A 14,281-nucleotide genomic window follows, 5' to 3' on the forward strand; every position below is an offset into this window, starting at 1 on the left:
TTTAGATGGGGGCGAAATGCGAAAACACCAGTGTACTTAGATTTAGGTGCACGTTAAAGAACCTCCGGTGGTCTAAATTTCCGGAGTCCCCCACTACGCGTGCCTCACAATCAGCAACACTTAAATCCTTGTAATTTAATTTTTTGTTAACATCCGGTACAAATGGTAACATTTAGAAACACTTATTAAAAGGCAGGCCTTGAATATAGACTACGCCATATAGGGTGCACCGGCTTAGAACCATCTGACACAAATCAGGCACGGTTGTCAAGAGAAAGCAAATTTAAGGGAATAAATTCCTTTAATGATACAATAATTAGTATGGTCGGTATTGGGAACGCCTCAGCTTCTGTCGGATGCAGTCGCCGTTTCTGCATATAGTCTGAAAATGTTTAAAAGAATGACGAGTTGCGTAAATTTCACGACGAAATAGCGGTGAATTCAATGTAGCATTTTCTTCTATTGTGTTCTAGAATAATCCACTCTTTAATGCGCTGGTCATTGTGTAAACAGTCTCCCGAAAGCCATTTACCTGCGGTTAACCATAGTTTAAATAGAAAACGACAGTTTAAACCGAAATATGCTTAATAAAACACAGAAAGACCTGCCTTGGAAGGAGGCAGTTTGCACATATTTGGAAGCGATGTGAGAAGATACACAGGGAAATATTGTTTCTATCTTAGGGAAGAGGTGCGAAAGCGTTCAGCTACTTAAATAACACATTTATCACACAATTTTATAACGCATTTTCCATTCTAATAACACATTTAATAACACAAGCAATCTTAACATATACACATGAATATTCGCTCCTTGCTGTGTGCATAAAAACTTCGGAGATGTCAGGACTAGGTCATATGACTTGTTCTCTCTACATGTCCATGGTCATTAATAGAATACCACTTAGGTAAGATCATTCTACTGCAACATTTAGGAAGTGTTCACCAGAGTAAAATATGTAAGAACACTCAATTACACATGTAACATGCTTGCTCTTTACTATGACTCCCTTAGGTATCAGCGATGTCCTTACAGCAAACATATCAATGGAAACAGAAATGTTCGAAAGCTTTGTAACACGTTTTTCGTGTGTACTGCGAAAAACATGCTTAGAAGCCTACTCAGAGAAGCTTTCTCTAACAGAGAATTGAACGATTGAGAGAGGCTATGTTGTACACAAAGCTTCAAGTGGGCGGATATAACGTGCCTGGGAAAAATTACTCAACTGTGGCCTTTTTTCCTCGTCACAGAGTTAACCGAATCGCTTAGAACTTTTTCCTACTGCTCCGAGTCATGTAAACGCAGAACTGAGTTCACATTTTGACGCAAAAATAAGAAAGTAAGGGAGGATGCGTGGCTAAAATATACTGGGTCAATTAATGAAGGACATTAGTGATGATAGCTAATCACTAGTTCTATCCCTCCTTCACGGTGTTACACGAAGCACGGAAAGTATTTGCCGTGGATGGGGGAAAACTGAATGCACCGGAGATGGTCGCTCTACTATGGACTACGCATGAGCAAGGTTTCAAAAGTATGGTGAAATACGGGCTTTGTGGTAAATTATTCCACCAAAAATATTCTCCGCGTCATATATTGGTGCTGTTACTTGTGAGAATAAATGTGACGATGCGTTTCCATTAGTGTACGAATCGCAGCAGGGGATGAATGGATGATGTGCGGCAAAAGAATAAATTATTTGAGGTAATACGGGCTTTCGCATAGAATTACCTAATGAGCGCTAGAAAAAAAAATTATATTATTTTACCGTGGTTCTGGTCTAAAAATATTTCGGTAATTGGTGGCGAATGCCGTTCATGTTTGTAGAAATGGGAAGTCAGGTGCAAGTCACCTAGCGGCTCACTGCTTCTGATACTGTTGTGAAGTTTAGTTATATTAGTGTAGGGTATTCCAGTGTTACCGAGGCCAGAGTTCACGCCAAATATACGAGGCCTCCTCAATCCTTATGAAAGGGAACATGTATGTGGACATTATGTTGTAGTGGCTATTCTCTGAGGAAATAGCCTGTAGGACTGGCACTCAATTTTCGCATGCTACGTCACAAGTGTGTTAAACTGAATAGTTTTCTTTGGAAGAAGCTTGGCCAGCTCCAACCTCGATGATCAGCAACGGCTGATCGCAAGGGCCCAGGAGGCGGCGCGAGCTCAAGGCATACTGGTATGAAGACACCTCTCCAAAGCTACGTTCATATAATAAAGTTGCTTATTCTCTCTCTCTCTCTCGCTCTCTCTCTCTCTCTATCTCTCTCTTTGGTTCTTTCGCCCGCTTTTGTGGGCGGTGGTTGACCGCCGTAGGTTGCTCGTTGGAGGTTCTAAGAAACGCACTGACTCAAATGCATTCAGGTTGCGGTCGTTGTTTAAAGCCGGAGGTCACAGCTCATTCCGACGCACATGATATTTAGCTATAATGATGCTAGAGATATGCTGCCTCACGGCTCTTTTCTCCACCGAATTCCGCAATAAAATCCAAACGCTGCCTAAATGTCTTCCTTGTATAAAATATATGTCGTCCCATGCACCATGTTGTTATTGAAGCAAATAGCGTTCTCGAAGCGTTCGAGCATTCACTCTAATTGACAGTCATCGTCGATTGTTTGTGCACGTTTTCTTCCAGTTTCATTTTTACCCTTCTATGTTATATACACCTGCAGTCACACCAGAGCTCCAAATGCAATTGTGACCATACCCCGTTGTTTTCCCTGCAAGGAGAGTTGTCCGGCAGGAATGTTGGCAAGTAAGTGTCATAGCCATAAATTGACTTGGGCATGAAACACCTTGCCATGCAGTTCTCGTTGCCGTTGTAGTCCTGAAAATACAAGAACAGAAATTTCCTTCTTTAGTATCGGTTCTGCGACGTCAAAGTAACTTGAGGCGTTTTGTTTCTTGCGGCGGCGCCGCAGTTACCTATTAAGTAAGAAATTGTTTGGGTGAATGCGGCCTGCCGTGAGTTAGAGTTCGCAATTTCCTAACTATAGTTAGGCAGGGTGAACTTCAGTTGACATATACATACGTAATGCGAAGCATGCTTGCCTGGTAGAGAATAGTTGCTAGGAATCATTCATTTGTTCTGCAGTTACCGGTGAATCCTGTTGCGACGCGTTGCAATTCAATGCGGAGTACAGCGCATGTCATTGTATGTAGCTCTTATTCCCAGTGATCCAAGTTGGCCTCAAAGAGATTCATTGAAGAGTAGCACGTAACAGCGGCACTTACCCTTTTTGCCCAAGCAGCACATACCCAGAGGTCCCAGTGGCGCATAATCAGTGGCCCACACCCAAGTTCGCGTAAAACAAACTCAATAAAGGGTGGTGTATACCCACTGAGGCATACGCCCGCGAACCTCACATATTTTAGGAGTAGGCTGCTTTCCGGATCGGGCCAAAGAAACGGTCAGATAGTCCTTGCAGAAAACTGGACTGAACTCTCCATGTATGCTTCACGTTTGGTCAAGAATCCAGCAACTGGTCGGGGATTGTTCTAAGAAACCAATAATGTTGGCTAATATCCCGCGTGTATATTTAGTTTGATTTAATCCGGGCGGCGCCACTTTTTTCTCTCTCAAACTACGGATAGGTAAGAGTGCGATTGCGCGCAGTGAATCGACTAGCCTGCGCCATCCCATAGTCAGAAACGCCTTGGAACCGTCTGGGTTTGAGCCGAGGGACGCTGTCGTGTGTCGTCTTCTCATTTTCATGCACGCCCTTCTCCCTCAAATTTACATTGTCGAAAACAACTCTAAAATCAAAACTTGAGTATGCTTCGTCAATTTGGGATCCCTCTACAGCACATCCAACATACTTACTGAAAGCCATTCAAAACCTGTCTGCTCGTTTCACTCTATGCAATTATTCCCGTATTGCCAGTATATCTGCCATCCTGCCATCAAAACTAGCTTTCACCTTCCGGACCGATCATCAACAAGGAAACTCGACCGGTTATCACTGCTTCACAAAATTCCCTATACTAACCCAAAATGAATAAATGACATTTTACAATACTCGCTTACATATCAGCACGAATCGAACACAACGTCAAGATACAATTGCGAAGTTGTCGTAGAAGCACTTTCTTCAATTGCCTATTGCCTATGCACCTTCAGCGAAGGTGCATAGGCAATAGCGGACCCTCCTCTTTTGGTTGTGTTGAGGCACGGTTTCCTGAAAATCAAGGACCTGCAAAGCTGCTTCCGCCCAACCACGCTTCGGAAAGGGAGGAACCTCAGCAGGGCGAAGTACGTGTACAATATTTAAGAAGTCTCATGTGTTTTTTCGGCGTGCTGCAACTCGCAAGCAGAGAGCATCAGGTTTGTTTATAGGCACATCAGCATAAAAATCTAAGCATTTCAAATGGGTTCATGTTGAAAATGTCCTGAACACGACTTAGGTATCTTTTATATTTTTATGCATTTTATCTTAATCTTTTTTCTCGCAATTATTTACAGAGAGTAAATCCTTACATAGACTTTTTCAGGGCAGCAAACAGAAAACGTTTTCCAAAGCACCAAACAACGTGCGAACATAACGAAAGTAAGCTTCCTACAGTGCCTGCGGGCCGCGTCTTTTTGTCTCGCAGGAGCTACGTCATCGCGCAGTACCTTTGAACTTTTCGCAGACGCTTCAAGCAACACACGCGCACATATAAATGTAAATAAACGCGACATTTTTTACACACGTGCGCTACTTCGCAATTACTCATCCAGTGCTCCTACAGCAACTTTATTGCTCACATGTCAAAGACGCAGTCGAGCAGGATCAGTACATTGCGAAACGTGCTTGTTGTATCGGCGCAGGACATACAAAATACCGAAACTAGAAATGAGTTCGCGATACAACGATGCTCTAGAACAGGATTTTGAATTGCTAAACGAACCAATATGTTTGGTTTAACTGACCAGCCAAATCTCTCCTTTCCACTTGAGTCAAGTGGAGGCGGATGTCTGTTAACAGGTGGAAATATCGATGGCACATACAAAGAATGGTTCGCAACGTTGTTTTTTTGTGTTGCCAAAGGAGTGGCGGCTGCATATTCTTGAGTTTTCGCTCGGTTGCCGCGGTCCTCTGTCAGGGCTACGCAGCACAATTACAGCAGAACATCATTATCGCACTTTCTTATGTGAGCCGCTGTGTTGTGGGGAATGCAAGTAATTCGATTACCCAACATGCTGAACGGCCTGTATCCAGCGCTCTCGCCTTTCCCCTTCATACGATCGCAATGGAAATTGGTAAACCTGAACGCTGTTATTTAGTCATTCACGTTCATGGGAAATTGCAACACAACAGTAGCGTCGATTGCGGCGCTTCTTCGTAGCGCGCGGAGCTACCCAGGTTGCGCTGACGTTTCCTCCATCAGCCAGCAAGCGCTTGGCAGTTCGGCCACAGAATACATATTCGACGGCGCGTCCGACCAGCGGAAAAATTCATAGCTCTCTGTCAGGGTGTTAAATGCGCAAAACACTAGCAATGTGGACAAAAATCTAGTTAAGCCGTTGTTTCGCAGTCGCTAGCTGCATAGGCAACTTAGCAAGGGAGTCTGGCTTCGCACTACTCAATTACTGCCTCTTCGCACCGGCCGGTGGCGTTTCACGTCTTGCGAAACTCCAGAGTCTGACGTCTGTAGACGATCGGGTAGCGTGTTTCTATTTCCACCCAAGCCCTGGGCTCGACCTCTACGCCATCATGCGCCGTTCGCGTGTACCACATTTCTAGGTACTTTATCCCCGAAGCGCCACAGCGAGCGCCCTAGATCCTTGCAGGTACTTTGTGGCACTAGGGGAGAAGTTATGCCTGGGCGCACAGTCTGCTCACCCAGCTGTCGCTAAGAGAAAAAAGGTTGTTCAAAACACGCCGCCTAGGCTATTTCCAAATAAGAGTTGCGTGCGGAAGTTGAAGTAACACTGAACGACATTTTTCAGTCAGTGTGAGGGGATAAAGGGATGTGATAAAAAGTTGGTCATGGTGTGCGAGGCGCTTTATCTACAACAGCTGTGGTTATTGTGGGGCATGGAGGGTTTCTCGCACCACAAGCCTCATCATCGCTACGCTTAAGCGTCCTTTCTTTCTTGACATCACTACCTCTTTTCCAGCCGAAACAATAGCAAGGCGCTGGCGCCACACACGATGCATATTGTATAAACAAACTATCATGCGACGTCCAGGAACACACACACACAAAAATGACGCAGAAACTCTTCTGGGAGTTCGACTAAATATGCGTAAGCCGCATAAGCATTTTGCCACTGGCTCATCTCCACGCAGGCCGGTGTCGTTGCCAATGGTGTGTGTGTGAGTGAAAACATTTATTGTAATGAAGCCCGGAGGCTCGGCTTCTTAAGCCAAGGCTCCCACGTTGGCACTGTGAGGCCAAGCCTTTCAGCGACATCATGGGCCCTCTGGACAGCCCTTTGTTGGTCCTGAAACAATGGGCTTTGAATCCTTTTCTCCCAATGTGTCCATTCTTCAACGAGGTTGGGGAGAGTCGCGGGATACTCCGCCAGTATATGTCTGTTTCCAATGATGCCATTACAATCGTTGCAGTCAATCTTAATCTCCCTCTCTGGATATACTTTATTGATGGTGTACGGTGTGGGATATGTATCTGTTTGCAATAAGCGCAGTGAGACTGCTTGAGCAGTGTTCAGTTTTGAATGTGGCAATGGAAATTGCCTGAGTCCTAAATAGTAGTGTGTGGTAATGTCATTGTATGTTATTAAATGATCTCTAGATTCCCTGGCTTGATGGTGAACGGCTCGGTTGTGACTGTCACGGTTAGCAAGTTCTCGTGCCAAGTCATGAGCAACATCATTGAGGTTTATCCGAGTCTCGTCCACTTTCCCCACATGCGCGTGTAACTTGATTAAGCCAGTACTAACGGCAGCTCAGTGGTGACACTAACTGGGGCCGACAGCGGCGCCAGAAGCAATGATGACGCAAGGTGCGCTTATGACGGTTCCAATCATTACAATTCGTTATCGCTCTTTAGCGCCTTATCCATCCGCGTCGAACCATTATTGAACCATGAATGTGCTCAGGCGTTGGCTTTTTATGGCATTGCCGTGCGGGCCGCAGCTTTAAGCCGATGCCCACAAAGTGTGTCGACTGCTCGTAGCTATGCGCGCTGTGTTTTCGCCGCTTGCTTAGGGTTGAAGATACGCACGCGCCCGTAACTTGAAAGCGATCTGCGAAAGTGGCAGAGTGAGGCATTTGCTGAGAGCACCGTCATCACCATGTTTTCGCCGCTTCATTGCCGTCGAAGCGGGAGGCAGCGCAAAGGCAAATTCGGTCGCTACTGCAGGCGTTATCTCAAAGCGGTCGTCTTAATACGGGGCAGACGGAGGGATTGTTTTCACGTTGGGTAAGCATTCAAATGCTCACGCATTTAAAATTACAACTTACCTGCACCGCCTACACTCTGCGAATACGGGCTGGCCCTAGCAGACTGCGCGCCCAGACACAGCCAGAGACCCAAAACCAAATATATAGAAGGATCTAGGCCACGTGCTAAGACGCTTCGGCGGAAAAGTACCTAGAAATGTGGTGCGGGTGGGCGGCGCAGCGATCGAGCACTGGGCTTCCGCGTAAGTAGAACATAGCATGTGTTGGTCGGCTAGTTGGTTAAGCATCATTACAAAGACGGCGCCGAATAAAACACACGAAAAAGGGACACGAGACAGCACGTAGGCGCAACAGCGCCTACGTGCTGTCTCGTGTGCCTTTTTCGTGTGTTTTATTCGGCGCCGTCTTTGTAATCATGCGTAAGTAGAAACACGCCTGACATAGACTTTACGCACAAACAAAGGGACTCACTTCGAAGCGACAATACCCGCCGCACTCCGTAGAAGCGGTGATTAGTGCGAAGATCACTCTACTTCAACCTGACACTGACAAGCTGAAGTAATAGATGAAAGAGGCCAACGTCGAAGAATACCATGGGAACAGCGTTGACCTAGGATTTCTAGATAGCTACACGCTTGCGCCAGATGCGGGGGCGAAGGGGTAACATAAGACGTGCAGTCCGGTGGAACGGTGCGACATAATGGAAGGGCTATGCGACCGATTCGACGATTCTGATTGGCCGACATACAGTAATCAGTGTCTAGTCTGCTGGGGAAGACGACTGTTTTAAAAGCGTAGAGCTTTGGTCCAGTGAGACGAGGGCATTAAAGTGCCCTGATGTGAACTCAGGTGTTCAATTTGTTCCTCCACAGACTTGGCTTACGTATCTATCTGTAGCCAGCCTTAATAATGTAAAATAAACAATTTTCCTTTATTTATGCTACCGGATGTATTCCTCAATGAGCTTGATGGATTCCAGGGCCTAACACCACCCCGAGCCCCAACAACGTTATTTAAAGGAGTCATCATCTGCTGTCACCGGTCTCACACCAGCGCCTCGGCTTCACGTACCACTCAGTAATCGTCCTATCCCAGATAGTCATACGCCAAACTGGCTCCATTCTGCTAATGCCCCAGTGTTAGTCTGCGACTAGTGAAGATTGTGATCAAGAAAACTTCTATTGGCATCTCTGAGAAATGCGGTGACGACGAAGATTCACTTAGCCTGCTGGAGCCGGTCAGGTTTTGCTGGATGTATTGTGGTCTAACTTTCCCTCGTTGATTACGTTGTCTAGTGTGGTTACCTACGTTTGCAACAACCTAGGTTTTTAACGCGACAGCGTTAACGAGCTCATGTCACAGAAAAGTCGGTGTCGTCGGTGTCGGCGTGAGTGGCGTTGGCCATGAGCTAAAAATCCCGGAAGACAATTCATAAATAAACACAACTTGCAAGATGGGCTGCGTGGGAATCGAACCAGGGTCTCCGGAGTGTGAGGCGGAGACGCTACCACTCAGCCTTGAGTTCGATCGTTCAAAGTGGGACAAAAACGTCTATAGTGAATGCGGCGTTGCCTTACAAACGTGCCTTGAAAGCTATACTGCTGTGTATATCGGTAATTATGAGCATGTAAATTACAGAGGTCGTAGTTACACGCGTAGCGAAGTACGTTTCCGCTACATTTCTTCTGTGCTTTCCGCACACGCAGAGCCATGTTGCGGCAAACGCAGAAGACCCCCTCCTCTCAATGTTCGGCGCTGCCCCGACATGTGGCGCGCCACGCGCGCATTGCGGCTGTGCGGGGACCGGTGCGAGGCGCGTCGCGGCCCGGACTCCCTCTCCCCTGACGACGCTTCGCTGTGCTCCCTCACGGGTTGCAGATTCAAGCGTCCTTCCTTTCTTTAGATCACTATCTATCTATCTCTCTGCCCGTGCCGATCACGACGTTTGGCTGGCGTAGATCGTTTCTTCCTCCGAGACACCGAGTTCTTTGGTTCGTTCCGCATGCTCAGACGCACGTTTCGTTGCCGCGCCGAACGCTGCTTTGCTCGACGCTCACCGGGTGAGTGGTGGGTGCAAAGTCCGATGCGGGGCGCCTCGTAAGTGATCGCTGCGCCATTGCGCATTGTCTTACACCCCTTGTCGGGTCGACGGGAACGCTGTCGCATTCCACTCTTGAAGGCGAACTTAAGCGTCCTCCAATTTCTCACTCCTTTCTTTCTGACAATTGTAGGTGCATTTTCTACATCTCAACCACTGACCAGGTAACGCTCCCATCAACTTCGAAAGGTAGTGCTTTTGAACGTTGGAGAGAGAGAGAGAGAGAGAGAGAGAGAGAGAGAAAGCAAGGAGATGAAAGGCAGAGATGTCAACCGGATGAGCGTCGGGCTTGCTACCCAGCACTGGGGGTATACTGGGTGAATATATTACCATTCTCATAAAATGTGCTAATTCGTTTACAGATTATTTCTTCAGAAGACGTATGTCTCATTTTGTAGTGAATATTAAGTTTTATTTTTGTAAGCACTCGTTTTCGTGGATCTTACCCCACGTTGCAGCATGTATGCGTATACTCCTGTCCGGTCATTTGAGTGTATATTTCTATCTTGCAGTTTGTGTTAGCTTGAAGTTTACGTTGACACTTACCTAATACCAAAGTTGTATGCGGATATCACGATGTCACGTTTTAGCGACTGCACTACTTGAGACCGCACGAGCCTCTTTTGTCATATTCCATGACCTTGCCCAGCGATGGCAAAACTGAATTTCAACAAAGTTATTTGCGCAATTCGTTATTGGCAGCATTACTCATTTCAAAATTTTTTGTATCATCTCATATAAATTGTAGTCCAAATGTGCTAATGCTTTACCAAAACCGCGTTTTTCTTCGCCTTTAAATACACTGAGCTTTGATATTGCTTGATCATGGGTTTCACATGCTGTGAAATTGATACCAGTTCGTTAATCACCTGCTCAAGGCTGTTGTCTCGATTTCTGTGTGCTAAATTAAGGGGAATGTATGTCAACTGTTTTCCGCATTTCATTTCCATGAGAACGAATTATTTCACCTTGACAACTGGTTGCCTCATTCAGGTTCTAAACGTCACCTATTCCATGAATGATTGCTTTCAATTCCACATTTGAGGATTGCCAGTCAGAGAACTACAAAAACCTCTTGCGTAGCGCGCTATCTGGAAACAACATTTGATAACACAGCCTCACGCTAGGCTTCCACTGAATCAAAGAGATGACGTTTAATAAAATAAAATGTTGGCAGTCTCGCTCGGAGATGAAGCGTTAGAGCTGATAAAAAGGTTTCAAATTGACTCGAGCTATGCCTGACGGCAACATATCTTCTCATTTTTCCAGTATGCCTTTTCAACGAATGTGCAATCCTTGCAACTGGATAAAATCTCAAGCGAAGTGACGTAATGCAACCTACAAATATCCTAATGCGACATATCACGACATTTTTATTATTTTCATTCTTTTATGAATAAATATTACAAAATGACTAACCTTGATGAAACGGGTTTCTGCGACATTAGGAAAAGAAAGCTTGCATATCTGGTCTCTCGTCAGTATGTTTCCAACAAAGATCTTCACATAATACTTCTTCCCTATTTTCCTCTTCGCGGTGTTCGTCAGCAGGCATTTGCCACGTTCGGACCTGTATTGAACGTAGTGTTCGAAAAGCAAAGATGCGACAAATCGATCAAGCCAACCATTCATATAAAAAATTCTTGCTAAAACTAATGATGATGATGACGTATGGGGTTTTTATGGCGCAAGGGCCAGGTATAGCCCAAGAGCGCCATATCTGTGGTAATGAGTTTGCTGTGTAATTATGACTACTGTGAAATTGGTGTGACGCGGCTGTAAAGGGGCCTTAAATTATACGCTCTAAAAGGCTTAAAATCTGTATAATAAATTATGGTGATGACGTATGACTTGTACTATGAACATTTAGATGCATAGAAAAAGAATAATACGATAGGTAAAATATATCAGATTATAAGAAATGCTAGAGCACTACTACCTCCTTAGAGCCCTTGAAGCACAGGGGTCTGGAGGCATGTGCTTTGCTAAAACTAACTTGTATGTCAACACTTTACCTTGTATGTTCCTGACGAACTGCTTAAAGTGCACAGAAAAAATTATTGCACAAAGCACACTTGTGGAATGCACAATTGCGGAATCTATGATCTATTCATGGAATTCATTATTGCGCAATTTTTTTGCGTTCAATCAGCTAAACTGCTTCAAGTAAATTCTGCAATATTTTTTTTACAGGTTCATGCTCGCACAAAACCGAGTGACCTACCATACTAGCAAAGAAATCATTTGATTGCAACAGTGGGAGAACTTCATGCTCCTGCTGTCCGCTTCCATGTAGCTCATGAGGAATCCATCATTCCAGGGGCAGCTCACCGAAGTATAGTAGCCACTAGAAGTGCCATCGTGGGGGCATCCAAGCCTACGCAACACAAAAAAGAGTGATGAATGAAGAACGCCACCTGGGAACTCAAACAAGCAAGGAGGACTTCAATTGGTTCTTTCTGATTCCATAAACTTGCTACGCGTTTGTAACAAAATGCTAGTAATTCCAGAAAATTGGGCAGAAAATTTGGAACGTTGATTGAAATAAATACATGAAAATGCTTACGCTTCGCAGTGCTAAACCGAAAAGACATGAGACCCACAGCAGACTTCAACGATGAACCGGCTCCGCAACCGTGCAGCCAGTGCGGCCGAGAAACGCTATACAGGGCTTCCGCAAAACATAGTGTTTAAACTTTCAAAAACCAACAACGTTATCACGTGATAGAACGTGCTTCAAACTTTTTTACCGCATTTACACGTTTTTGCGCGCTACTAGTCTCGCGCGCACTTGCTACGAGACGTGGCGGATGCGCTAAGAATCTCTAAGAGGAGCTTGACGTTAGGAACGAGGGAAGCGCGCCTATGATGGCGGCCTATTGTTTGGTTCACTGGGCTGTTGCATTGTGAAAGCGAGGTTCAATGCAACCAAGGGAAATGGTTTCTTTCTAAAACGAAACCTTCTTTTCCAATGAACCCACGAGCGGTAGCACAGCGCGCTCTCCCCGCTTGCAGTTTACGCGGAGAGGGAGAAGAAGTATAATATAACAGCGTTGTTTTGTTAGATCATTTACTTGGCCTGCCTTTCTTTTTCCCAAGCGAGCATTGCGTTGCGTGACCGATGGACGCTATTGGAAAGTGAGTTCAATATCAGTTCTTTTTAATATTGATCACTGCATCGGAATGCATCATTGTATGATCGACACGTGGTTACGCTCAAAATTTCACTGCAAAATGAACGGCAAGGCGCCGTTTATTCTGACGTCTGTGTTGTACGTGAGCGTTTGGTTGATTGATCTACGTAAGGCAGCGTCCAGCGTCCGCTCTGGTGAATTGGCTAAAAAAGTGGTGCAGGAAAGCAGGAAGCTCGTGTATACATATATTTTTTTCTTGTTAACAGTTTTCGCCTTCCTCTTGTTTGTAATTTAAAAATAAATATTCTCCTCAGAAATAAACTCTGCCTAACACTCAGCAATATAGCGTGTGGTAATGTCACTGATGTATATCATCTTTCGCTCTCTCACGCTTCTGCAGGTTTATCTGGTTCCGGAGTTTCGATGGGCATTAACGTAAAACCTACATGCCAAGCTTTACAATTTTCTTTCGGGAAATGTCAACAGCAATTACAAAAACTTTAAAGATATGAGGAATTGCCGAGAGTAGAGACTGAGAGCCTATCATGTTAATCAAACAGATAAATGTTCATCAAGCAATATGTGAGAAGGGTACGCAAAAGCTTACAACATTATTACATATTTTAATGAAAAGTAAAAGCATAAATGAATGAAGTCTTACAAGTGTCCAAACTCATGAGCCAGTATACGGATGCCTTTGAACGTTCCCACAGCGTCTTCACCATAGCCGACTTTCTGCCAGCTACAGATACCCCCAATATATGCATAGCCTGCGCAAATCAGTGTTGAATAGCTTTTTCGTTGGCAAAATACCATCAGTATAAAGTGCAAATATAGTTGATACAATCAGTATAAGAATCAGTTAATTCACGAAATAAATTGGGGTATCTATATGATGAGTATATAAAGAAGGAGGTCCCTTCTTACACTTAAGTGACACCTAAAATATCTTTAAACAAATTATTTTTGTACAAATATGTCTTAGGTAGACTTTCAGGTGTTCACGTTTTGCCCTCTGTACTGATCCAGATCCCAAGATTACAAGTATATGTGTTCAATGAATATTAACAATAATATCCCTAAAGCAATGATGCAGAAATAGTGCGCATATGCCAAATTGATTCCTCAGAAATTAATTCATTACACATCTGCTGTTAGCTAACGCACAGAAAAATGATTTCCATCATGCAAACATGAAAATTTTACCATCATATACATTAGCATTATATTTCTTCATATAATTATCACCACAGCCATCGTAATGAAAGTAAGAGCCATTTATTAGAAATGTAATTTTTTACTCGGCTCTTGAGGGGACATTGATCATTTATAATTGTACAGTTGATTGCATTATTTTCCATTGGACGTACGTATACCGTTGCCGCTGTTATGAAAAGATTTGTCACCACCCGACCAATTCCATACCCACACCTTTCATCTGGCACATCAATTTTAAATTGTGTGGCTTTACATGCCAAAAGCACTATGTGATTATGAGGCACGCCGTAGTGTTGTACTCCGCATTATTTTGACCACGTAGTGTTCTTTAACGTGCATCTAAATCCAGGTACACTGGCGTTCTTGCATTTCGCCTCCAGCGAAATGCGGCTTCCGCATCTGTCACTGAGCCACAATGTCCAGCTCCACAGCGCAACGCTGTATCTTGGTGTGTCTCTGCTCTGCTTCTAAAGAGTCTTT

General features: G+C 44.6%; 1 protein-coding gene across 1 annotated transcript in view; it reads right to left on the minus strand.

Annotated features, from left to right (window-relative positions):
• Positions 1–268: 268 nt before the first annotated feature.
• The window catches only part of LOC142564781 (A disintegrin and metalloproteinase with thrombospondin motifs like), a 32,385-nt gene continuing 18,372 nt past the window's right edge, over positions 269–14,281 (minus strand). The window contains exons 10-14 of the mRNA XM_075675935.1: positions 13,245–13,353; positions 11,674–11,826; positions 10,869–11,019; positions 2,707–2,826; positions 269–382 (exon numbers count right to left, since the gene is read on the minus strand). Of these exons, the coding sequence (XP_075532050.1) occupies positions 317–382; positions 2,707–2,826; positions 10,869–11,019; positions 11,674–11,826; positions 13,245–13,353 (599 nt within the window). The 3' untranslated portion in view covers positions 269–316. The remainder of the gene's footprint in view (positions 383–2,706; positions 2,827–10,868; positions 11,020–11,673; positions 11,827–13,244; positions 13,354–14,281) is intronic.

The sequence above is a fragment of the Dermacentor variabilis genome, chromosome 11 (genome assembly GCF_050947875.1).
Source record: "Dermacentor variabilis isolate Ectoservices chromosome 11, ASM5094787v1, whole genome shotgun sequence".
Taxonomy (NCBI): domain Eukaryota; kingdom Metazoa; phylum Arthropoda; class Arachnida; order Ixodida; family Ixodidae; genus Dermacentor; species Dermacentor variabilis.